Below are 26,466 nucleotides of genomic sequence, written 5' to 3' on the forward strand. Positions count from 1 at the left end.
CAGTCGCACATCTGAGATCAGATATCTGACGTGCTAGAAAACTCGAGCGCTCGCCGAGCGGTCGGATCGAGTTGTTGGATAGTTCACGCTTAGCGATCGAGAGCCGAGTTTCGATCGCCGAGCGAACGCCGAGTCGCTCCCGAGCCGGCAAATCTAGCGCCGACCGGCCGGCCAGCGAAAATCAGGGTAAAAGTCGTGTAGTGTGAACCGGGCATAACGCAGCGACGTGCACTAGGCACACGGTATCGGATGTTTAGTATCGGCGCCTCGTTTGCGAGTACGAGTACGAGTTAATGAGCGCGGTATCGGGCGAATACCCGATACCAGAATCTGTACTCGTGCATCTCTAGTTATATGTAAACCCTATAGCGTCCCTCCCAGGACTGGCACCCTGTTCGGAGTGTGTTCGTGTCCCACACCCATTGATTCCAGAACGAACCGGAACCCTGACCATGAAAATGCGTTCTGTGTGTTGTTGCAGGTGGGGTGTGCTGACCTGGACCGCATCGCTGCCAGCATGAAGGCTCTGCTCACTCCTGCAGCCACAGACGGCACGGAGATGTTCGGAGCTCTGCCCCGACCCCGGCTCAACACGGGCGACTTCTCCCTCAAGCACTGATCGGAGCGACGGAGACGTCCACACTCCCCGCGTACGTGTGTGTGTGTGTGTGTGTGAGAGAGAGTGTGAGAGAGCTGGGAGGAGGTGTTTGTATGAAAACGAACTTTTGAACGACGCTAATGCGGATGTAAATAAGGTGCTGACCTCCCGAACCAACGATTTTTAACCTCTTTTTGCCTGGATGAAAGGATTCAGCGTTTAAAGTCACCCAGTCTTTAGTTTTTTGCCTGTAAGGTGCAGAAGGAAACACTGTTTTTTTGGTTAATGTTGATTCTGCACTTGAATTCATATGGCCGGTCGGTAACAGAGGAGCTGATATGGGATCAGAAGGTTCTGTCGCTTGATGATTGTGTATTAGGGATGCACCAATTTAATTCTACGCCCTGGTATGGAAAGGATATCGGCTTTAAACACGGGAAAGTCCTCTAATCTAATTATTATTATATAATTGTATTACAGATCCTATACACAGGCCACACATAACCGTAACCGCATCAGTTGTGTCTTCACTTATATCCATACTGTTTTCCAAATGTGAACTGATGCTAACAGCAATCTTGTTTGATTTCCATCAGGTCTAAACTCGTGGTTACAGATGTGGCCTTAACAGTTCACATCTGATTCAGTTCTGGAGGTTTGTTTGCACCCTGGGCGCTTGTAATTTTGTAATCTGTGCCTTGTTGGTTCTATTTGGGTGGCAAATAAGCTACATCAGTGACCCACCTTTCATTTAAAATTGCAGAAAAACCCATGGCTGTCCATTTTCTGTTTTTGCTTATCACAAATTGCTCATGCATATTAGACATGGCACTTGCCCTTCCTATCGCAGCCCTCCTCCTATGAGTCTGTCCGGGCTCAGGACCTGCACCAAGAGTGCATTGACAAGTGCGCCTCCATTGGCTAGACTGGTCCCACCCTGATCGAGGAGGGCCGTACCCAAAACGCCCCGTCCGACACGATGCAGGTTCACGCGGGGATCAGTATCATGCATGTCCATTATTCACCATCTCGGTGCAGTACCTCGACCAGTCAGCAGAGGCCGCAACTGCAGCAATGATGAGGAATCACGTTTGCGTGCAGGCGCAACATAATCTAAGCATTTGAGAAATATATATTTGACCTTTTTTTTTGTCCCTGTGCAGGGCAAGAAGTAAATATTCAATATACTGACATCTATTGAGGTCTGTATGAGGTCTGGAGCTCTTTTAAAATGAAAACCATGATTGGTGCATCCCTGATATGGTCTATCTTGACGTTTTCTTCTCTATCTGTACAGTATAATCACTCAAGGGATTCCATATTCTGTTTACAGCCTTTCTTTAACGTGAACAGTGTGTGTAAATCCACTCAAACACACTAAAAACCCACCAATACGAGCTACTCTGAAGGCTGCACTTCTAACACATCGTGATCTGCGTTTAAATTAACGCAGCGTACACAAGGAAGCGGCCGAATCGAACCCGACCGCTGTGGCTGACGATGAAGGGTCGTGATGAAATATTTCCAGTAGCTTTACGCCTGTTTATCATGTGTTCTGATTCCCACAGGTCAGTATTGTTTCTCTTTAAGTCTTTTCTGTGCGCACTGAAGCTTTTCCTTGCTCATGTTCGCTTTTCAAGCGCCTCTGGGCCAAAACGTGTGTCAGGGTGTGTGTGACCGGGCGGATGATACCGTGCACGGATTTAACAGAGCGCTAGCTCAGGAACCCAGACAAGACGATTACATCTCTTCACCCGTAACATTAATGGACGTGCGAACGAGCTCTCGTCCTACCAATAAATGAAGATAAAATATCGTTAAGGATGCAAAACGGACGTGAGGTTCCTCCTCCATCCGTCCTCCTCTCGCTCGTCTTTATTCCGTAGCAAGCAGGAGGATTTGAACCCCACCCAGATGGCTGGCAGCAGCTTCTCCTTGAAGATGGTCTGGTATCGGTAAAGGAGTCGTGCCTCCTTGGGATGGAGTGTAGTCTGCTTGCTGCTCCCGTAAGCATTTACGATCCGTCCGCCCCGGCTTCCGTCGAACAGCTCTCACTTTCGTGAGCGCTGATGTGTGGATGGTCAGTACTGTGATACTAATAAGCAACACTTAACGGTCAGCGTGCTCCGTCACTCCTGGACTGAAACCGGGTTATTTTTTAACCAGCCCATTGAAAAAAGGAGGCCGCACCTCCATGCTGACACTGATCTATCATGGGCCAATCTGAGCGGAATGGAACACCGTTCTTAAGAACCCTGGGAGACCTTTTTTTGGGACAGGTAATGTGATCAAGCAGAAATATTGTGCTCATATATTTTCTAAGGTTTTCAAGCAAGGTGCAAAGGTTATAATAAAGCAACTAATGTTTTTTTTCTTTATGAAGGAGGGGAACGAATAAAAGCAGTTTATTTTATTTTAACTCATGAAATCCATCAATAACAGACGCACTCGGTAAACGGCGATCACTGTACTAATGTGTTTCAATACTATTGCTTTGTATCACCAGAGTCCCGAGGCTTAAATCTGTACACTACATTGGTCGGGAGAATTTATAATGTAAACAATTCCACAACAGACAATAATCCTTCAGATTTCAGATGCTAAACCAGCTCTTATCTCTCTCTGTAACTGGTTATTATCAGGCTTGGAGAACATGAATGTCGAGTTGTCTCACACTCTCTAAATAACAGGCTGCTCCAACGGTGCCGCGATTGTACGTCGATTTCCGTTAATGTAAATCTTAAGCATATCAGATTTGTTCAGTGTTCAGATTTGTTCAGGAATTGTGTTTGAAATAAACCAGTTGTTTATTGTTGAATTAAACTGTTGGGAATCTTTTTTTTTTTGCCACCGCCGGGCCCCTGTGCAAGGTTCTTAACTTTTGAGTGATCGTATTATATTTAGTCATAATTTAAAAACGCCGCTTTCAGTTGTTGGTTGTTAAAATGCAAATTTGTGTGAACATACTTAAATCAGCCATAACATAATACACTCACTGTCCATTTGATCAGCTCCACTTACCATATAGAAGCACTTTGTAGTTCTACAATTACTGACTGTAGTCCATCTGTTTCTCTGCATACTTTGTTACCCCCTTTCACCCTGTTCTTCAATGGTCAGGACCCCCACAGGACCCCCACAGAGCAGGTATTATTTAGGTGGTGGATGATTCTCAGCACTGCAGTGACACTGACATGGTGGTGGTGTGTTAGTGTGTGTTGTGCTGGTATGAGTGGATCAGACACAGCAGTGCTGCTGGAGTTTTTAAACACCTCACTGTCACTGCTGGACTGAGAATAGTCCACCAACCAGAAATATCCAGTCAACAGCGCCCCGTGGGCAGCGACCTGTGACCACTGATGAAGGTCTAGAAGATGACCGACTCAAACAGCAGCAATAGATCAGCGAACATCTCTGACTTGAGTGGACAGTGAGTGGACATGGTATTTAAAAACTCCAGCAGCACTGCTGTGTCTGATCCACTCATACCAGCACAACACACACTAACACACCACCACCATGTCAGTGTCACCGCAGTGCTGAGAATGATCCACCGCCCAAATAATACCTGCTCTGTGGGGGTCCTGACCATTGAAGAGGCATGTAGGGGGGCTAACAAAGCATGTAGAGAAACAGATGGACTACAGTCAGTAATTGTAGAACTACAAAGTGCTTCTATATGGTAAGTGGAGCTGATAAAATGGTCAAAATGGTTTTAATGTTATGGCTGATCAGTGTGTACATAATACTTATTTAAAGCATTTTTTCTAGGCGCCCAGGTGGTGCTGCGGGGTAATTGGCAGTGCATGCAGCCGACAAAATTGGCCATTAAGTCTGCCGGGTGAGAAAAGACCAGACTGAAAAGTGACGTGGAAAAGTGACTCTGTGTAAGGTTGGAACCCGAGGCGCTCATACAGAAGTGGAGGAGCCCGGAGATCAGGGTGTGGCTCTCTGTGTGTGAATACTGGCCTCGCGTGTGAATTCACCGAACGTACGGGTGAATAAGAAGGGGTCGGTGGACTGCGCACGCAACAGTGGGAGTGTGAGGGAAGCAAAATTACCCTCGTCTGACATGACCGGAGTCTCCAGCAGCGGAAGACGAATTGACTACGCTACATTGGGAGAAAAAAGAGAAAATGCAAACATAAACTAGCAAAACAGCAGGTTTTTCCGTACAAATCGCTGTACATACATTTAATTTGATAGGAGTCGAGGGTTGTTTACGTAGGGTTGTCAGCTTATGAAAAAGAACGACTGGCTGTGTCGTAAGCGTAGCTTATTTTAGCGAAAATGGAAATTGGCACAACATGCGGGACGTATAAACTTTATTTTAATTTATTTCATCACCACTTTTCAGAGGAAAGGTTACAAGTTTTTGTTTATTATAAACTTATTTGCATACAAAGACCTACAATACATGGTGTAGGCTAACATTAATGGACGTGCGAACGAGCTCTCGTCCGACTGTCCTACTAATAAATGAAGATAAAATATCGTTAAGGATGCAAAACGGACGTGATATTCCTCCTCGGTCCGTCCTCCTCTCACTCGTCTTTCTTCTGTAGCATGCAGGAGGATTTGAACCCCACCCAGAAGGCTGGCAGCAGCTTCTCCTTGAAGCTGGTCTGGTACCGGTACAGGAGGCTCGCCTCCTTGGGTTCTCCCTCCAGCAGATAAAAGCACATGGTGCCGGCCGGCTGATCCAGATAAATCCCGATGGTGTTGCAGTGCCGTTCCTTGATGTCCAGGCACTCCTCTTTGTGCCAGGCTTGGTAGTAGGATCCGGCCCAGCCGACGCCCCACGAGCCCTCGTTCTCGCCCAGGCCGCAGGAACCGTCTTTGACTTTGCGGCCGCCGCTCTCGTACATGGCCCCGATCACCACCCAACCTTCGTACTGCACCTCCCAGTAACCGCGCCTTCCCAGCAGACCCTCGTTACACACCACCTAGGGGAGGAAATGGGTAAATGTGTGACGTCCAGATGTTTACACTCAAATAAAAGAAAGGCTTACAAATTTATATTCTTTTATAAATCTCTTGTGGGTTTTCTGTGGGTTCCAAACTGCCATTTAACACTAGATGACTATAGCTGGTGAGCAGCAGAAAACCTTTAAATTATCCACAGTCAAGCAAGCTTTACACAAGCTTGAAAAGTGCCAGGCAACAAAAACAGCACGTGCTCCGAAATAAACACACTAAAGTTTAGTTAAAATATGAATTATTAAATATTAATGATTAATATTAATTAATAATAATCACATGGACAAGAAACGGTCAGCGGTCTAATACGCTTGTCTGGACACTGGAGGGAAGGGCTGGATGGGTCAGGCTACTCCTTCACCTACTCTTTTTAACGGGTGTAGTACTCGCTCACCTGCGGGTAGAACTCCTATCGTTCGGGTCCTTCCTGGACAGGACATGGTTGCTCGAAAACTCGAGACACCTTGGAGCCGCCGTCACCGATCCAGAGCAGCTTGTGATTGGTTCTGTTGTTCAAAGTGAGAGGAATCCAGTCTGAAAGAGGACGGACGGACAAGTTATCATATCATAAGATTAAAATGTACACTTTATTTCCCTCCGAACTCTAAATGCTGACTGTCAGCGCTGGATTTAATTATTTTGACTACTGAGCTAATGCAGCTAAATCAGGGTTTTGGGTCGCGAGCCAAAAAAGGGATCACAGAGAGAAATAATAATAATTAAATACATTTTAACAGGCACATGAAACGAACTTGTACACGAACGTCCTCTTGTTGAGGCATTACGTTACATCTTGTACACCACAGTAGGACCAGATCGCCACCATTTTTATTAAGTTTATTTTATTTTGATGCATTGTTGTATTGAAAATCATGGAGAAAATGTCCATGTCGAGAAATGTGTCTACATACACCAGGCATAACATTATGGCATAACATTATCAGGCATAACATTATGACCACCTTCCTAATATTGTGTTGGTCCCCCTTTTGCTGCCAAAACAGCCCTGCAACTGTGCTGCCCTGTGTATTCTGACACCTTTTTATCAGAACCAGCATGAACTTCTTCAGCAGTCTGAGCTACAGAAACTCGTCTGTTGGATCGGACCACACGTGCATCAGTGAGCCTTGGCCGCCCATGACCCTGTCGCCGGTTTACCACTGTTCCTTCCTTGGACCAGTTTTAATAGATACTGACCACTGCAGGCCGGAAACACCCCACAAGAGCTGCAGTTTTGGAGATGCTCTGACCCAGTCGTCTAGCCATCACAATCTGGCCCTCGTCAAACTCGCTCAGCTCCTCACGCTCGCCCATTTTTCCTGCTTCTAACATCAACTTTGAGGATAAAATGTTCACTCGCTGCCTTATATATCCCCCCCACTAACAGGTGCCATGATGAAGAGATAATCAGTGTTATTCACTTTACCTGTCAGTGCTCATAATGTTATGCCTGCTCGGTGTATTCTCAATAGGGTTAAGGTCAGGACTTCAACCTTGTTGAGGTGTACCTGGATACGACTCTGTTGAATGGAAAACTGGGAAAAATGCAAAAAAGAAAAGAAATTTGTCATTGACAAATTCTAATGAATTAATGTTGGCGCTTGTGGTCAGTCATCACCTCAATGCTAAAGAAGAATAAAGAATGATGGTCGATTGTAAGAACAATTACACTGATGGAAACGTTGCTGTAAAGCCCGACTTTTTTCCAACATGTGGCGAAACAAGGTTACGTACGTTTCATCAGCTCTTCTCTGGTGGTGGGCTCAGGAATGTTGGCCTCGTAGGGTGGTAATTCATCTGAGACGGAGACAAACGGAGAATAAAGTACGAGTCAATATTTACTATATTTACAATATTTGCTTCCAAACAAGCTGGGATATGTAAACAAAAAATATGAAGGAGTAAGAGTGTTTACCTTGTTTAGCTTTAGCTTTTGATCGTTTTCTATCTGTAGAGGAAAAAATGGCAAAGACGTTAGATTAATAAACAGAAACAGCATTTCATTCATCCATTCAGTAGGGAATCCACCTTAAACTTTGGGAAGGACCACTCCAAAAGCCTTTCTGCCCGATATACTTATTCCAGAAAATTGTAGTTGCTTTGCTTCGATGATTTAACCTTGTAAATGTCTTGTGTCGTCGTCTTCTTCTTTCCACATACTTTAATTTCTTATTTGATCATCTGTCTTCAAGTTTTAAGGCCCTCATTTAGTTCCAGGCTGCTTGTGTTCTTATGGCGGACTTGTTGTTTTGATGGTATTTGGATTAAACGTTACCCCCTGGACACCTCTTTTAGCATAAGGTTGCAGTTTGGGTTATCTTCCCAACCTTGACAAAACCGACTCCTGTTCCACATGCTAAATTTACTAGTTGCGTTCACACTAGCCCAATTGATACGGGCACACAGAAGAGTAGCTCATAACCTCGTAATACCTCGAGTAGCAGATAAAATGTTGGTATATTTAATTGTATACACTTTGTAATTGACCCATGGAGAGGATTAGGGATCTTAGACTTGGCCTGAGTAACAGATTATGGACTTTAAAATAGATTTTGATGGCAAAATTGGGATTTTAAACTTGATTTATCAGCTTTAGGGGTTTTGTATTAGATCTCAGTAACAGACTAGGAACCTTTGGACTCCACTTGAGTTGAGAACTTAAAACTTAAACTCGAATAGCAGACTAGACACTTCAGACTTGAGTTGAGCAGCAGATCAGGGACTTTAGGTTTAATCTAGGTAGACGATTAAGGATTTTGGATGATAAGTGAAGATTTGGAGCTGAAAGCTTCGGTACTGGAGAGAGAACGTTGTGCTGAGACTGGAAGCTCTGAACTGGATGAGTAGCTAATAAAAAAGGGGCAGTCCAATGCAATGAGTAAAAAACCCAGTACCTCCTGCATTAGAGACATTAATAAATCAAAATTATTTTGCTGATGGTTTGCGTGACATTTCCCGGTGCTTGGCGTGAGCTTTTCCATCGCCCCCTCCTTCATGTGCTTTCATAAGGTTTGATCTAGTTACACGATCTGATAAATATAAATCAGACATGGCAGAAGATGACAGGTGGATTTAGAACGCGCTAATACTATTTGCACGAGTCCACTCAAATAAAGTCAAAGGCCGCTGACGCAGGGCTTATAGTGGGCGAGAGGGGGACCTGATACCCATGTTCCATCTTCGGTGGCTCGGTGGGAGTCCCTATACCTGTAACATCATGCGAATCCTCTGACCGACAGTCACGAAAACACACCGGGGGTTTCCGGAGCTCGTTAATCTTCATGATGACAGTTTGAAGCCCGGATAACGGGCCACAAGTCTACGAATGTGCAGAAATCAAACGCTATCGAGATGACTGCCGAGAAACATGAGCAACTGGGATCAAGCCACTCTGTATTTAATCAGATGTGAGTAGCCACTAAGTGGACACGAATGCTGGACAATGGGAAGAATCTTTCAGTACAGGGAAAGTCAAGAAGACAGTGATGGACAAGAGGACATAGATGTGAAGGTTAAACGGTGCTGCCGACAGCTCAGTCACAGATCTCTGACTTAATGGAGGAAGTAATTGGACCTACTTCAGGAATGTCCACTATTTTAACAGTGCAGATCGCTGTACAAGCTGCTGGAGGCTTGACAAATGTTGAAGCTGATACTTTGCAGTGGCACAGCGGGTAGCGTGGGTATCATGAAGCTGGTGGTGTATGTCAGTGTTCAAATTTATTTGTTTTTTGGCCAATCACATGCACGTTTTAGCTTGTGTGTGCTGTATATCACCCTCCCAGCTGTCTTGTAATGTGAAGGAAATTGAGTAAAATTAAGTTTTAGACACATGACTGATGTGTGAAGGCGGGTTGTTTGCTGCAAGGATGCCAAAACAGATTCGTTCTGCAAAATCTGTGAGATCACATAAGGACAAGATCGTATAAATCAACACCACCAGCTGCACCGGTTACATATTTATAGTCACGTCTTGATTTAGTAACCTGTCTCAGCATGGGTTTTCTCCTTGCCCCGGGGTTCTGCCTCTGGATCGGGCAGACGAAACTGATAGCGGCGTGGAATTATGATGGATTATGATGGAAATAAAACCTGATCTCCGATAAGGCCGAATAAGGACCACATGCTGGGCGCTGGCGCTCTGATGGTCATCTTACACAGAAAACATGTACATGGAGAGATGGGCAAACACTAAGACGTGGCGGAGGAACACCCTGTACCCATTTCTGTTTAGAGTTTCTCTGAACTGGTGTGCCAGAACATTGCAACCACCCCCCATCCCCAATAATTAAAGGACTTTGATTTATTGTCAGACCCCCAGGCCAAACTATCCCGTAAACCAGTGGTCCCCAACCACCGCGGTCACTTATTACCGGGCTGCACTGTTGTCTTGTTGCACCCAATTGCATAAAGGTGTTTTTTTTGCCAATAAACCTTATATTTAACTTAACAGTAGCTTTTGCTTTGCAACTATCACATGAGTAGAATTTTTTCAAGTCTACTTTAAGTGGTGGAATCATGAATTCTGACCTTTTATCTCTTCTATAATCTCCTCTGATTGCAACACAGTGGGCTGCTTCTTGAGGAGACCGGTTAGTTATTTCAGGGAGCAAATACTTTTTTTTTTACGACACTGTGGTCTACATGTCACAAGTCAATGTAAACAGACTTGTTGGCAACAGTACCCATTGGCATCGACCAGATCATGTTGGCAGGATGAAGCTGTACACTTAGCTCACACAGCCTGGCATTAAACAGTAAACAGTATCAAAACAAATGTAAATTAGTCTCTGCATTCAATTAGCAGTTAGTTATTATTTAAAAACGATCATGTGAATTGTGTTGGAGGAACTTCTGGGGAGATTCACCACTGTTTCCAGCTTTTCACTCGTCCTTCGTTCCTCAGAAGAAGGTCTTTTGTTGTTCCTAATCTAATCTAAACCAGCTTCAGTAGATGAACATAAAGCTCAGCTAAGTACATTTTAAACCAGCTCTCCCAACATGGAATCATCTGTAATGTAAGAGCGATCGTTTAAGCATGATGAGAGGGGCCCAAAACGACACTGATACCCAAGGTGTCCCGGACACCATCTCAAGCCAAGTGACGGTAATCCTCTATACACCCCCTGGATCAAGCCTAAACCCTTGTTTTGGTCATTAGCGCATCATTATGACACTGTAGGTGCCAGAAGAGCGATATATCATGTTCGGCATTCGGAGCATGTTGAAGGATGCGGTTTCCTACAAAGCACTTCGTGTCGCGCCCATGATCCGTGTCCATACCATCGGTTTAAGATGAACCTGAGATGTGTTATGCAACCCGTGGCCCGTCCTGATTCTCTTTCACCCGTCAGAGCAGTGCCAGGAGCTTGTGGGAAATGAACAGGGCATGAGGACACGAGTCCTTGGAACGTATTTTGGAGAAGAGCAGGACTGAGAGTTCACACTGAAGTTTGGGAAACAAGACGAGGTCCTCAACGAGAAGGGAATCCAGTGACCTGCTTAGAGTCTCGACCTCAGTGCCTCTGAACGCTGATTGTGAGCCAACAGCAGTGCCTCTGTCCAAATGTTCTGCATAACACATGGTCACGGAAAGCCTTCTTAAAAGAGTGGAGGCTGTTATGGCACCAAAGGAATGAATCTGATGTCAAGCAGTAATCAGGTGTGAGTTGCGAAGCATATCTAAAGCTTTGAACATACTTCAAAGTATGCTGCGTTTGTCATGAAATGGAAAAAGTATGAAGTTCTAGCCTCACTACCCAGGTCAGGCAACCCCTCCAAACTAGAATTGCAGTAGGTTAGAATGGCTGACTCTCAGTTTCTGTGTCTGAAGGTGATTTTCACGGATCAAGCGAATGCCAGGCTGTAAACGGTGCCAGAGGTGGATCAGACAAGTAGTAAACGGGGGCGGGACGTGGGAGGGGGGGTTGAAACCTCAATAAACACTATATAAATAAACACTATAAAGACTATAATAAACCGTATTAAAATAGAACGACCTCTGTTTGAACAGCCGCTCTTCTGAGAAGCTTCTTTGAGAAGCAAGACTTTGAAGGATGTCCGTGTATTTTATTTAGTTAAAACAGGCTTTGTATGGCTGGGCTGATGTTGGTCAAGAAAGTCTCAGTCGATGTTCCGGTTCATTCCGGAGCTGTTCAGTGGGGTTGAAGTCAGGGCTCTGTGCAGGACACTGAAGTTTTGTTAAACTGAGCTTTATAGAAAGATGTCATTTTCTTTATAGAATTGATTTATTACATGGATTAGCAATTGTCATGGTGGAAACACATGAATTCAGTAATTAGATGACGTTTGCAATACTCTGTTCGTATAGTGTACAGTCATGGTCAAAATGACTTGGAAAACGCACCACTTTGCCCCCCAAAATTGCAGCAATTATGAATGTTGCCATTTGCACATTTATTTCTCTTTCTTTTGCAATGGAACACAACCAGTAAGCTTAGGGGTAAAAAATCCACTTGAGTGGATCAGACACAGCAGCGCTGCTGGAGTTTTTAAATACCGTGTCCACTCACTGTCCACTCTATTAGACACTCCTACCTAGTTGGTCCACCTTGTAGATGTGAAGTCAGAGACGATCGCTCATCTATTGCTGCTGTTTGAGTCGCTCATCTTCTAGACCTTCATCAGTGGTCACAGGATGAACCACTGGGCGCTGTTGGCTGGGTGTTTTTGGTTGGTGGACGATTCTCAGTCCAGCAATGACAGTGAGGTGTTTAAAAACTCCAGCAGCGCTGCTGTGTCTGATCCACTCATACCAGCACAACACACACTAACACACCACCACCATGTCAGTGTCACTGCAGTGCTGAGAATCATCCACCACCTAAATATTACCTGCTCTGTGGTGGTCCTGTGGGGGTCCTGACCATTGAAGAACAGCATAAAAGCAGGTTAAAAAAAGTATGCAGAGAAACAGATGGACTACAGTCAGTAATTGTAGAACTACAAAGTGCTTCTATATGGTAAGTGGAGCTGATAAAATAGACAGTGAGTGTAGAAACGAGGAGGTGGTTTTAATGTTATGGCTGATCAGTGTGTATATATTTATATTCATTTTGGGTTTGTTTGTACCACACTGAGCACAAAGCAAAGGAAAAACTGGAGATGCAAAATTGTCCAAGACTGTGTTTGAACTGATGAATCTTGTGTAAGCAGTAACTACCGTTTCTGTCATGAATGGAACCAAAGTGTAAAACATGACGTTAAAATAAATAATAAATAAATAAAATTTTAAGGCTTTGTACTTCCCATTTTTCATTAGGTTCCATTGGGTTTCCAGAAACCCAGTGCCCCAGTTACAAGCTTTATTATTATTATTTTTTAATAGTTTTTCACAGTATCATTTACATAGCGTCCGAATCAGAAGCCGTTAGGCCGTGATGGATATGAAGGACGCATGCAATCGATACAAAGCAATAAAACGATGATGAGGCTCCTTACCTGATTTTTCCTGCTTGTTCATGACTCCTGTGGTGCTGATGGGCATGAGTGTGATTCTGCAATCACAAACTGAAATCACGGTCTGCTTCACCCACCTCGACCGCCCCCCTCTTATCCCCTCCTAAAAAAATAAAAACCTGGATAAAGGGGGGGTCTGGGGCGCCGGTGGTATACGTTACATTCGGTCTCCTTCACTGAAACGTGTCACTTATTTCTGTCAGAAATTTTTATTAGTTTTACTGTTGTTTAATCAAATACTTTATTAAATTTACATTCAAAATGCAAGTTTATTTATTCTCTAATTTCTCCCTTTAAATTTTTTTTGCTTTTCCTATAAACCAGGCGTGTCAAACTCATTTTTACCAAGGGCCACGTCTGCATCATGATGGCCCTCAAGGGCCAATTGTAACGTACCATCGTACCATTTAATGAATAATTTGTTGGTGTAGAAACCTGTATATCATTTCATTTTTGCCAGGTATTACGATTGACTACAGCTGGCTGCTTCTCTGTGCCCGTACCAATAGGGCTAGCTGGACAACACCCATTAAAAATACCATTTTTTTGTGTGTGTTTTACCACCACGTTATCCTGATCAGGGTTGCGGTGGCTCTGATTCATTAGGTGAAAGACAGTAACGTCCAGGTTCCAGCGGCTTTGTGGTTTCCTCTCAGCATTTAAAAAACATGTTTAAATTACTTTTTTATTACATTTTTGTTAACGTCTCTGTTCCTGAGGTTTGTTGTTGGGTTGTTATTATTATTTTTTACATTTGTGTGTTTGTGTTTTAGTGATTGATGTGGACTGACTAAAATAATAAATGACGAGAGCGTGATAGGTTCGGGTTCCTCAGCTGTCTGTACGGGTTTGATATGTGATCTAGGTGCAGATATGGAGCCTCCATTATCATCGGCATGTCTACAGTGCAGCACCACGTTCTCCTAACGTGTCCAGCTTCCTGATTTATTACTTCACTTAAAATTGCTGTAACAGGTCCAGCTCTCGTGGAGATTGGCAGGGGGGCACGGTTACAGAATTATGTCCCCCTGCCTTGCCATTTATGGCTGACAGAGGGGGCATGGAGGCGCCAAAGACTAGTAGTAGAAATTGCCCTGAGTGTGTCTGCCCTGTGATGGACTGGTGATCCTGCCGTGACCCTGACCAGGATAAAGCAGGTGGTAAGACAGTGAATGAATGAATGACAGTACTGAATGAACGAATGAATGTGAAGTGGCGTCTGTCCGTGCCAGTGAGCTTCCACCACTAACTGATTCATTCATTTTGTTTGTATGATTGACTGTCCACAACCCAGGAACAAGAACCACACCAGCCAGGATGTAGATGCTCTTACATTTATTTTCAATCATTTCTTAAGAGAGAGAGAGGGGGAGACTTTTGGCTGAAGGACCAACGGAAGAACCAAAAAGTAAGAAAAATAGAGAGAAAGAAAGAAGACTGCAAAGGACTTTTGGCCAAAGGACCTTTAGCTGAAGAACCTTTGGAAGAACCGAACAGGGAGAAAAAAATAGAAAGAAAAAGACCGTAAAGAAGTTTTAGCTAAAAGAGTTTGGCTGCAGGATCTTTGGCTGCAGGATCTTTGGCTGCAGGATCTCTAGCTGCAGGATCTTTGGCTGCAGGATGTTTGGCTACAGGATGTTTGACTGCAGGACCCCTAGCTGCAGGATGTTTGGCTGCAGGACCTCTAGCTGCAGGATGTTTGGCTGCAGGATGTTTGGCTTCAGGACCTCTAGCTGCAGGATCTTTGGCTGCAGGATCTTTGGCTGCAGGATCTCTAGCTGCAGGATGTTTGGCTGCAGGATGTTTGGCTGCAGTATATTTGGCTGCAGGATGTTTGGCTGCAGAATGTTTGGCTGCAGGATGTTTGGCTGCAGGACCTCTAGCTGCAGGATGTTTGGCTGCAGTATGTTTGGCTGCAGGACCTCTAGCTGCAGGATGTTTGGCTGCAGGACTTTGGCTGAGGCACTTTCGGCTGAAGGAACTTGCCGTTATAGGTGAGGAGCTCTGACTCCACTTGGGCTTCTTTGCGGGTGGAGGAGCTAGCTCACCATCATCGTCGTCGTCTTGCTGCTGGTGTCGTTTGCAGACGTTTTTGGAGGCACCAGTGAGACCACTTAGTATATCTGCCTGCTGTGAAGGACAGCACAGGATGGCTCCTGTGGGTTCACCTGAGGAGAACGTTTTGTCCAGATCTGAAACATGTCCAGCTGAGAAACTCTGCTGGGTATCTGCCTGCTGTAGGATGGTTTGAATCTCATCTAGGGAGGACTCGCTGAGGCTACGAATAAGGTCGCGTAGCCTTAACCAGCCTTTGGTGGCAACAGTAATGCCATCGTTCTGCTCTTCACACTGTTCCTCGTCTGGGTAGGACAGGAGTGAACTTTCATCACCATGTTCAGATTCCTCCTGAAGGAGCATGGCTTCATAAGGACCCAGAGGCAGCTGTATTGATGGAGGACTGACCGTTGGAGCAGGTCTTGGCTTGTTGAAGGCAATGGTGTCCCCACATGTTCCAAAGTGCTGCTTGGGGCCCTCAGTGAAGCAGTTGTAGAAACCATCGGCCACGGCTTTATAGTCAGTGCTTCGTCTGACACCTGCATCGCCTCCACAGAGTCCGGCCTCTTCAGGGTCACACCACAAGGACTCGGCAGCATGAAAACCACCGACTTCTTTGTAGTCCATGAACCGTAAATGAGGTGATGTGATCGGTTCCAGCTGGAAAACTGGCAAAGGATTCCACATGCTGAACGTATTCAGGATGTCTAGTAGACGTGTACAATTCTCTTTCCCTTAAAAAAAATAATTAAATAAAAAAAAGCATTTTATATAATTAAATTGGATATTAGATAAGATGTAAATATAATACAGAGTTAACAGTATTTAGTATACACGAATAGCTTGTTTGGAAGCTGGGGTCAGAGCGCTGGGTCAGCTGTTGTACGACACACCTGGAGCCGAGAGGGTTAAGGGCCTTGTTTAAGGGCCCAGCAGTGGCTACATGGCAGAGCTGGGATTCGAAAGCCCAAAGCTCAACCCACTAGGCTACCACTAACACATAGATAGATAGATTGATAGATAGACAGAGATAGAGACAGATAGATAGACAGACAGACAGACAGAGATAGAGACAGATAGATAGACAGACAGATAGATAGACAGACAGAGATAGAGACAGACAGATAGATAGACAGACAGATAGACAGACACAGAGATAGATAGACAGACAGAGATAGATAGACAGATAGACAGACACAGAGATAGATAGATAGACAGACAGACAAAGAGATAGATAGACAGACAGATAGACAGACACACAGATAGATTATATAGACATACAGACATAGACACATAGCCAAAAGTATGTAGACACCCCTTTAAACTTCTACATTTGGCCTGTTTTAATGCTTTTGCTCTTCTGATCAGATTTCAGCCTCATTAGTTTCTTTCCATCGAGCTAAATTTCTATATTAAATTCTATAAATTTTATATTGAACTATCAATTACATTCAATAATTCAGGTAATAAAGTATATAAAGTGAAAATAATGATGAATATAAGGAGTAGACGAGCTGGTGGAGCTGTTACCTGCTTGTCTCTGCTCTCTGACACCTTCTGGTTCTGTTCTCTGAAGCACCTTCACATGCTGCTGAAGGGTTCCGGAATTATGATGTCACAATGCATCCTCACCGCTGTGCTGCACCTTCACTCAGCATCGAGTGGATGCAGACGGGAGGTTAGTGCTGCTGTATCCCCTGAGGCTCACAAAAACACCTCAGGATAGCCAACAGATTCAATCCACCTGCCGCACTATATGGCCAATAGTATTGAGATGTCCCTTTTAAGTTCTGAATTCATGTGTTTCAGCCACACCAATCACTAACAGGTGTAATCAATCATTCACATAAACAAAATGATATCGTTCCCATTTTGTAGCAACAATTTAGGGAAGGCCTGTTCTCTTCCACATCGACATCCCAGTAAAAATCCCAACAACACTCCTGCACCTGATATACACTTACACTAGTACAACACCCATGTTACAGTGCTGAGAGGGCGGCACAGTGGATAAGTGGGTAGCACTGTCGCCTCACAGCAAGAAGGTCCTGGGTTCGATCCCCAGATTTTGGAGTATGTCTGTGGGGGTTTGTGCTCATTCCGGTTATGTTGGATAAGAAATCCTAACGTGCAACCGTGCTCATTTATAGATGACTGGAGTCGTAGAAGATTTAGAATTAGTTTTATTTCACATTCAGTAGTAAAAACAAACCAGGCGTGTAGTTGTGCATCAGACTCGTCCTCCATGTGTGTGTGTGTGTGAGTGTGTTACTTTAAATTATTACAATTATGTACAACTGTACGATCGGCGCGGCGATCATCGCCCGCCGCCGTTAGCCGCGCCGCCGCCGCCTCCAGACTGATCCTGCGCTCCCGACATCATCAGGAACAGAACGAGGGGAACGATGTACATCCACTGGTGAGGAGAGAGAAGAAACGGACAGGATGAGCAATTCAGCCCAACGTGAAGCTTTGCGAGGAGGTAAAAGGATTTTAAGTCGAGATTAAAACTATTTCAGGTTATCAGAGATGAGATTAGTGCAGAGCAAAGCCGTAATCACAGTAATCACCCCGCCACATGTTCAGATGCGCTCGAAACACCTCCACCAATATAATTATGTACAAGTTATAATCATTCCTCTCGCTAGCATTGTGTAATGTTTGGATCTGTCAGTGCCCCCGTCAGCTGTTGGTAGCTCAGCGGTTAAGGCACTAGACTGGTAATCGTGAGGTTGCCGGTTCAAGCCCAACCATAGCTGCCACTGTTGGGCCCTTGAGCAACTGCTTGCATTGAACTCAGTGATAAGTGTAAGTCGCTTTGGATAAAAGCATCTGCTAAATTCCGCAAATGTAAATGTTGTTACCACCAGCACGTCAGGGCGTCATTAAATAACGACAAATAAAGGCAGTGGTAGCTCAGCGGTCGAGGTACGAGCTGAATAACCATACGGTTCCTGGTTCAAGCCCCCCCATCGCCAAGTTGCCACTGTTGGGCCCTTGAGCAAACTGCTTAAACTCTAATCAGTGATAAGTGTAATTCGCTTTGCTTAAAAGCGTCTGCTAAATGCCGCAAAATGTAAAAAAAAAAAAAAAAAAAAAGTGTCAGTACAAACAAACGGGTCAATCTGCGAGTGCCAATCAATCAACCATCACTAAATTACCTGGAATGAACACGCATTGGCGGTCACAGGTGCGTTAATATTGTCCCGACATCCCCTAAACTCGTATTCTTTGTAACTCTGCGCCCTTGGGGGAGAAATGTATAGGCTGTGAATGCGCCGGTACTGATCGGAATACTGTATTCCAAGATCAGGCATCTCCACGATTAAGAAGCGTAAAAACAACCCGTTTTTTTTACATGAGACTAAAATATCTGCAGTTCTACGGGACCATGGACGCATTAACAGGTTTCCCAAACATCCCAAACTCGACGTCTTTAAAACTCCCAGAACCGACTGACGTCGAGCTTTAAGGTACCGCTGTGTTTGTTATAAAACCTGCGTAAAACCTCAGTGTCGATCGTTGTAGTGATGCATGTGTAACGTGGCTATGGATGTTAAATTCGTGGCTACGGTCTGAAATCATCTAGTGTGTCAGTTACGGATTATTCCAAGTACAGACAAAAGTATTGGGACACCCCTTCTAATTGTTAAACTCATGCGTTTCAGCCATGACGATTACTAGGCCCTTTCCTGTTCCAGCATGACTGTGCCCACTGAGCTTTGGAACGAACCGGAACATCAACTGGCACTTTAGTGACCGGCATCAATGCCCAGCCATACAAGATCTCTTGGGCACAAATTCCCACAGACTTCTGTTGCTGAAAATATCCTGGGATTAAAACGGGACGGTTTGACATGCTCGTGGTCAGATGTCCAAATACTTTTGTCCTGTTAAAAGTGTAAGAAAGGCAGGGGGGACACTAGTGCTAATACTGATAGTAAAGGGGGGTGGGGGGTGAATAGACATGATAAAGAGTCCTGATTCCGGTCTGGTGCTGGTCATTAAACAGCGAGAGGAGGAACTGGGCACGTCTCAAGAGTTCAGGCAAGCGGAGCAACACAGAGTCCAAAAGTCTGAGTCCACCACCAAACCCTAATAATCATGATCCAATCAATACGGTCACCTGAGCTGAGCGCAGTAAATAATAATAACTAAATAAATGAACCTGTACACGAACGCCCCCTTGTGGAGGCTTCACGTTACACCTTGTATTGAGATTGCCACCAATTTGATTCATGTCTATTTTCTTTCGATCTTTCATAGTTTTAGTAGTAAGGTCACTTTTCCTCTCCTCTATGCTGATAGAATTTAGCTTCTCGGTGGTGTACTCAGACTTTTGCGCCCTGTAGGAAGCAGAGAGGGGGGCGGTGGGTTTGGGGTGGGAGAGACTCGGGGTACTTGTGGTGTACTTTGTGGCGAGTGTGAATCAGCTCTGCTCTCTGGCGGCCCCTGCTGGGGGCTGTGCTGAACTGGTAGCCATGAGGAACACCGCACCTCCCAGAATCAAATACCACTGGAACACAGCACACATCCGGACACGGTCAACACACACAGCACGGCACACAGGGACACAAGGCACTCGGCAGGAGAGCGGCATTATGGGAAAACGTCAGGGTGGAACACAGCAGTCTGGTACGTTCAAGTGTTAAAAAGATCCAATGTATATTTAAACTCAGTTGTGTTTAAATTCACATATATAACCCCCCAATAAATGTTTTATTCATTTACCACCACTGTTTTTGACTAGGAGTGGAGATTGGTCTTATTGCCCCTTCGTCCTTGCATTTTACCCCCTTTCCCCCCAATTTAGCATAGCCAATCCACTGCTGGGGGACCACGACGGCGTCCAAGGCGAGTGTGTGCACAGTCCACCGATCCCACCTTATTCACCCATAGTCTGGTGGATTGGCGTGTGAGGTCGGCTTTACGCACAGAGAGCCACGCCCCGATCTCTGCACTCCTCCACTTTCTGTATGAGGGCAGTGGTAGCTCAGTGGTTAAGGTACTGGACTAGTAAACAGAAGGTTGCCGGTTCAAGCCCCACCAACACCAAGTTGGTTCCCTGAGCAAGGCCCTCAACTGCTCATTGTGTACATCTGCTAAATGCTGAAAATGTAAATCTGTACAGGCGCCCTGGGCAACCAAGGTCCTAACACACCCCTTAGTCCGGTGTTTTCCACCTAGCAGACCGGAAGCCGATTTTGTCTGCTGCAGGCACTAGTGCCTGTAGAGGGCGCCCCTTTGTCCTTTTAAGTACGGTTCTACGTCACCACTGTGTACCAAGTATCCACAGGTGTACAGTTTATACTACAACGATTTATTTATCCCAGTGGTCAAAATGTACATTGGATTCCTTCTAACAGCAAAAAACAACAACACATGCAGCCAAGAAACAACACACATGCATCAGATACAGGGATCTAAGTGAATAACCGGTAAATATTGAAGTAAACGTAAATACTCACATATTTAGCGAAGAAGGATTTCTGCTCCTGAGGTTTTCCTTTCTTGTCTGCTTCCTGCTCCATTCTTTCAATGAAGAGCGCCGTCTCTGGGCTGGAGAGGAGCACAAATCAAGAGTTACGACAGGACAGGACGTCTGAACCAAGTGGCAAATCTGCATTAGTGTGGAATAAGCGTCAGATCCAGGGTTACAGCTCCACATGTATCTGCGTTTATCTGGATTCTCCTCCCTGTTTCACTTTTAAACTTGTGTTACAGCTCCAGCTTCTGAGAAATGCTGAGAATCAGAATCAGCTTCTCCCAGAGTCTAAAACGCTTCTAAATAAAGCTTAACGTGGTTTAATGTAGTAAAAGAAGGAGACAGTTTCGCTGTTTTACTACAATAAGTCACTAAGTTTTGTTCGTACGGCCCGAGTCGCATTTACTGCATCGTATCAAACAGTTCGTCTCATTGGAGGAGCTTTGAAAAGGTCAGCGAACTGCAAACCGGGTCAAAGTTCAATCAGGTAAATTTAGACGCTTTTATATAAACTGACTTACAAGACTGTGACAGTACACAGTCTAAGCAATTGAGAGTTAAGGGCCTCGCTCAAGGGCCCAACAGTGGCAGCCTGGCAGTGATGGAACTTACATCAGTGACCTTTCGATTACTAGTCCAGCACCTTATCCACTAAGCAGGACTGTGTGTGTGTGTGTGTGTGTGTGTGTCCTTACGCCGGTGCATTGACCGGTGCCATAACGCTTATGGTGGTGTTGAACGTTTCCAGATCGAACTCGTCCTCCACGTCCACTCCACGGCACGCGCCCGGCACCGTTACTATGGAGACACCGATGAGGCAGCCGCTGACGTCCGTGTGCAGCGTGATCACGTCACTGAGGCGAGACTCGAGCAGAGAGCACTGACGAGGGAGCAGAATTTATTATTAATTATTTATTTAGATTTTTAACGTCATGTTTCACACTCTGGTTACATTCATGACAGGAACGGTGGTTACTCATTACACAAGGTTCTTCAGTTCACAAGTTTAATATCAAACACAGTCATGGACAATCCAGTGTCTCCAGTTCACCTCACTTGCACGTCTTTGGACTGTAGGAGGAAAACGGAGCACCCGGAGGAAAGTTCAGCTTTTGGCTCCTAGATAATCGTTCCTTCTAGAGGCGGAGGAGAAACTCACCGTCACGCCAAATAGGCGCAATTTTCCCGTCATGCTGATGGCACAGGCAGTTGTAACCTAGCGGTTAAGGTACTGGACTAGTATTTTCACAAGGTCACTGGTTCAAGCCCCATCTCTGCCAGGTTGCCAAAAAACCAAAAAACATGGGTCGCAGAGGAAAATCATAATAATTAAATAGACTTGTATGTGAATGCCCCCTTGTGGAGGCTTTATGTTACATCCACTGAGAGAGTAAGATGCATCGCTTGTGTTGCCTGGGTTTGTTTGTTTATTTTATGATTTAACACCATGTTAACACATTAATTACAATCATGGCAGGATCAGTGAAGTTTTATTTATTTATTTATTTAATTCATAGTCATAGTTGATTGAGGGGTTTAACACCATGTCTACATGAGGTTAATAATCGTGGCTGAGAGGTGTGTTGCCTGGGTAAAAAATCATGGACACGGGATTTGTTTGGTGACGGTGAAATCGTGGCGACCAAAGGACAGTCTGAGCGATGAGAGATTTTGGGCTACAGGGGGTGACAAGTGGCTGCCGGTGTGAACGCACAAAAATAATATCAGTGCCTGAGAACTAAGGAAACTGAGAAACAAGGGGTCAGAAATGAATGAAACGTCCTCTTACACCACATAATCAACAGTACATAAACACCAGGCTGTGAGTTTGTCCGAGATCTTGTTATATTTGCACGTTGTGTGATGATCAGAGCCTGGTGATTCTATAGTGTGAGCGTGTATCAGACTTACAGCTCTGACAAATGCAGTTAGATAATCATCCGACAGTCTCTCTGCTGTTCTGTCTGCCTGTAGAGTCACTCGAGGTACCCGGATCCTGTACAGACCGTCCACGGCGGCTACTTCCTGTTAGGATGGGAATCAGACTCAGGCTAAATATGTGAGACGTTGTATTGTTTGGTGTTCGGTTTTCCGAGCGGTGGCTTTTACCCTGAGTAAGTTTCTGTCCTTCTTGGAGAGTTCGGTTTGAGACAGGACCACACTGTTCTCTCTGCCCGCCCTCAGCTGGATGCTGCCACGAGCCCGAAATCTGGTCGTGTCATCTGAGACAGAGAAGCACATCAACAGTAAACACACAGTTAATTAATAAAAAGTAGCCCTTTTTAAAATAATGTTGGGTTTAATTCTTCAACATTAGAGGTTTTAACCTGGGGTCTATGGGTCGTTTTGGGGGCCCTGAGTCCACAGCTTTTACCAGATTCTTAACAAATCAAGGGTTTGTTACTCAATAAAAGATCTGAAACTGGGTCCTCACAATTCATTCTTTGTGTAGCAGAACAATCAAACTCACAGGTGCTATTAATATTAACAATAAACATCTTAAAAGCCATTTTGGATCAAAAGCCTGTACGGGGAACGTTAAGACACAGGACTTAACGTTGCTCACTCGATACCACTATGAACAAATCTGATCGTGATTCAAACAAGGACTGAACTTACCCGTTTCGAACGAATGCTCCAGAGGCACAGAGAAGCTGGCGAGGTCCGACTCCATGCCATCTGATGTCTGCACACATTTAAATCCAAAGTAGGCAGTCAGAACAGTGTGCATCAATACAGACTTGTGTTAAAGTTTGCACACCCCATGGAAAATACAAATTGTGCAAAATGTATTGTGTACTTTAAATGTATTATTTTATATTTCCAATACGCTAAGGTCAAGACATGGTCGTGACAGAAAATGGACAAACAGACTGGTTCCACATTGGAGTCACAAGTACCCCTTTTCCACCGACGCGGCACGGAGCCCGTTCCGGTTCCCGAACTTGATTTTGAACCGGTTCCGCGTGTTTCCACCGGAAAAAAGAGGTTCCAGACAGTGAACTAGCGGGCCAAGGAGTGGACCAGGCTGTATTCTGTCTCCATCCTGTACGCTGAACATATAGGTCAATAAGAGAAGCAGGACTGGAGAAAGATGATCGAGTATTCAACACGTGAACAACCTTCGATTTGTGAATAACACAAGACTCTTTTTAAAATAGGGAAGGCCTTATAGGAAGACAAGTCAGGACAGCAGGAAAGACCACTAACTTTAACATGGAAGGAGAACATGTGGAAGTGGTGGGTATTTTTTACCTAATCAGATACCTAACCTCTTATTATTATTATACCTTATTATTATACCTCTGTTAAATATTGTTACTTATGCCATGTCTTTTTATATTTCTAACACTGCTATTTTTTAATATATGTATAAACACTTCATATCTCTTTATTCCTAAAGTTGTTGTAACATTGCAAATTTCCCCCAGTATGATAATAAAAGGCTTTTTAATCTTAATCTTATCTTATTCCAAGCCAGGATCACAAAACTGAAGCTCTCAAACTTGGACACATTATGAGAAGAACCAGGTTTTTGGAAAAAGACGACAGTGCTTGGAAGAACTGAAGGTAAAAGAGGATGAGGACGGCCAGCAACAAGATAAAATCAGATGAAATAAGAAGCCCAACAGATGACAGGACGTTCTGGAAGAACACTATCCATAAAAAAAGAAGTAACATTTATATTTAATTTAGATATACACACAGTAAAATAACTGACAAATAATTTTAATATAAATACAGCAACATAGTTGAGGTTAATACGTCTGCGTGGTATGCTTCATTACATACAGAGAACTGGATGAATTAAGGCTGCGTCCCAAACCGCACACTAGTCCACTAAGTAGTGTGCATAATAAACACATCGATGATGGCATGTCTGTGTTCTATGTAGTCAGATAGGTCGCGATTTGGGACACACCCAACGCTAGAAGGCTAACCTGCTAGATTATACTGGGAGTGCAACTTCGCATGTAACTATCGACCAAGCGCAACGATATAATACACAGAAATCAGAGTAAAGTTTTAACTCACCCTTCTACCATTGTTGCAATTTCCTAATTCGATGTAAAACGCTAGAACAGCGGTTATAACCACCGCTGTAGAGGATAAACGAACCATCGGAGCCATATTGCAGGAGGACGGGCCTAAATGACGTGATGACGAAACAAAAACGGTCGACAGGGAACACGCAAGGGCCGAACACCAAACAGCGTTTACGAAATAATCAAGTGCACTTAGTAGGGTATTAAATCAATTCAATTAGAGAGTAGGTAGTGCACTTATGAAGGGAGTCAGGCGGCCGTTGCAATTCAGTCCTAATATTATCATGAGAAAAGGCTATGTGCTAATGCTAACGCTAATTATTTATTATTAGTATTACTGTGATAAATCCAACGCACAATAATCTTACAAAATAACAAAACATTATTGTCATAATACAAATATAGTACAAATCACTATTATAATATGTATGACGAATAATATTAACGTATTAAGTAATAAGCTCCAAAATTATTGCCATCCTAGTTAAAATTGGTGAAAAAGTTTGATAAAAATCTACGTAAAAGATACATTTGATCTTAAAATCTAAATGAAATTTATTTAAGGAAAATGACATAAAAAAATAATTGTTTTGGGCCCTCAAGTGGCACCGCAGCCTAAAAGGCTAGCTTACTACTGTGGAGATCCGATAAAAATTTTTTTCATGTAGATTTACTGTGTGGGTATACAATGACTGACTGATGTGCATCTCTCTATCTCTTTCTCTGTACACTGCATATCCCACCCATACCCTATTTGAACACTCTCAGCCCTGCAATGACACTGTGTTAACGTCCTGTGATCAGAAAGTATATGTATTATACACATTATACATGTACATACATAGACCTATAAGTCCTCTCATCAGATCTCCTTACATCTATTCAGTAAAGTTCAGCTTAGGGGACCAAAAAGCCCTTGGCAAAGCTTGATTTGTGGTCATCAAACCATTACACATTGTTTTTTTTTTTTAGCAGATTTGAGTGTATGCTTGCGGTTGTTGTCCTCCTGGAACCTTGATCCATGAGCCATTTAAGCTTCTTGTTAGATGCAACCAGTTTTCATTACTAATCTCCTGGAGTGATACTAAAGTTTCCCAGGGCCTTTGGGAGGAGAAAAATACCCCTAAAAATGACACATCCTCCACTTAATTTATAACCATCCCTCTTTTATGACAAACCCAAACCAATTTTCAAATGTAGTTCCATGAAACTTAATACCAGTGAAAGATCTAGTAGCATTTAGAGAACTCAGTTTACAGTTCTCGGCCAAAAAGCACACAAAGTAACCTAGGTAATTAATCTGAAGGTGTATAATGACCTTGTGACTTCAGCCTGAGAACCTTTGTACAGATCTTACAAAGTTTGATAACAGATTTTCTCTAGTCAGGAATGTTACTTAAAGCCATTTCCTAGATAATCTGTATGAACAAATGTCCATTAGCAGAAAGTCCTGGGAACAGTGGTCTGTTTGCAAGGCTGGAAAACTGTCCCCTTATTTTTCAACTTTTAGTAAATAGTGCTCATAGCTAAGTAGTAACCAGGGCAGCTAAAATTACCTGAAGGTCCTGAGGGACCAGCTTGTTATGTTTCCTCTTGTTTCTGAGAGACAGCATGATCTGAACTGTTTACACTTCCTAAAGAGTCTGTCATTCTGTCAGTTAACATATCATGTCGTTAGCTTTCAGCCCCCATTCTAAGACAACCAGTGAACGGGTTCACAAGAGGTCAAGGCCATTGCTGTCATATTAAAGCTGCTTGACGTCTCCCCACACGCTTCTTCTTCCACAGTAAAAGGATTCCGTCATGGTCTCGAGTGACACTCG

At 44.0% G+C, this 26,466-nt stretch overlaps 4 protein-coding genes across 7 annotated transcripts in view; 1 reads left to right on the forward strand and 3 right to left on the reverse strand.

Annotated features, from left to right (window-relative positions):
• akt1s1 (AKT1 substrate 1 (proline-rich)) overlaps positions 1-24,161 on the forward strand; it is a 29,633-nt gene extending 5,472 nt beyond the window's left edge. Inside the window, exons 6-8 of one of the 2 annotated variants that reach the window (XR_010007338.1) lie at positions 482-650; positions 23,764-23,837; positions 24,075-24,161. Coding sequence is in view for 1 of the 2 variants with exons in the window: in XM_062984971.1 (XP_062841041.1) it covers positions 482-619 (138 nt within the window). In the remaining variant the exon portion in view is untranslated. Of the gene's footprint in view, positions 1-481; positions 3,422-23,763; positions 23,838-24,074 lie in introns of those variants that run through there. The other variant, XM_062984971.1, reaches the window with a different exon arrangement.
• Positions 4,959-13,113, reverse strand: zgc:195001 (uncharacterized protein LOC567531 homolog). Its single transcript, XM_062984982.1, is given in 5 exon segments — positions 4,959-5,544; positions 5,973-6,112; positions 7,313-7,375; positions 7,494-7,526; positions 13,040-13,113. Coding segments are annotated over 5 exon segments (684 nt in total). The 5' UTR covers positions 13,086-13,113; the 3' UTR covers positions 4,959-5,142.
• On the reverse strand, positions 14,378-16,659 carry LOC134300250 (trigger factor-like). The gene is made up of 2 exons (XM_062984961.1): positions 16,643-16,659; positions 14,378-15,846 (listed from the first exon to the last, which is right to left on the reverse strand). The coding sequence occupies exon 2, from the start codon at positions 15,797-15,799 to the stop codon at positions 14,597-14,599; it is 1,203 nt and encodes a 400-aa protein (XP_062841031.1). The 5' UTR covers positions 15,800-15,846; positions 16,643-16,659; the 3' UTR covers positions 14,378-14,596.
• Positions 17,279-24,749, reverse strand: emc10 (ER membrane protein complex subunit 10). 3 transcript variants are annotated; one of them, XM_062984979.1, is made up of 8 exons: positions 24,633-24,749; positions 23,217-23,283; positions 22,707-22,819; positions 22,509-22,622; positions 21,293-21,477; positions 20,581-20,671; positions 19,525-19,628; positions 17,437-17,528 (listed from the first exon to the last, which is right to left on the reverse strand). In XM_062984979.1, the coding sequence occupies exons 1-7, from the start codon at positions 24,726-24,728 to the stop codon at positions 19,542-19,544; spliced, it is 753 nt and encodes a 250-aa protein (XP_062841049.1). In that variant the 5' UTR covers positions 24,729-24,749; the 3' UTR covers positions 17,437-17,528; positions 19,525-19,541. The 3 variants fall into 3 exon arrangements, with proteins under 3 accessions (XP_062841047.1, XP_062841049.1, XP_062841048.1); XM_062984978.1 differs by having other exon boundaries at positions 17,439-17,528; positions 19,514-19,628; XM_062984977.1 differs by lacking the exon at positions 19,525-19,628 and having other exon boundaries at positions 17,279-17,528.
• Between the last annotated feature and the right edge of the window lie 1,717 nt (positions 24,750-26,466).

Source organism: Trichomycterus rosablanca, chromosome 22 (genome assembly GCF_030014385.1).
Source record: "Trichomycterus rosablanca isolate fTriRos1 chromosome 22, fTriRos1.hap1, whole genome shotgun sequence".
NCBI lineage: Eukaryota > Metazoa > Chordata > Actinopteri > Siluriformes > Trichomycteridae > Trichomycterus > Trichomycterus rosablanca.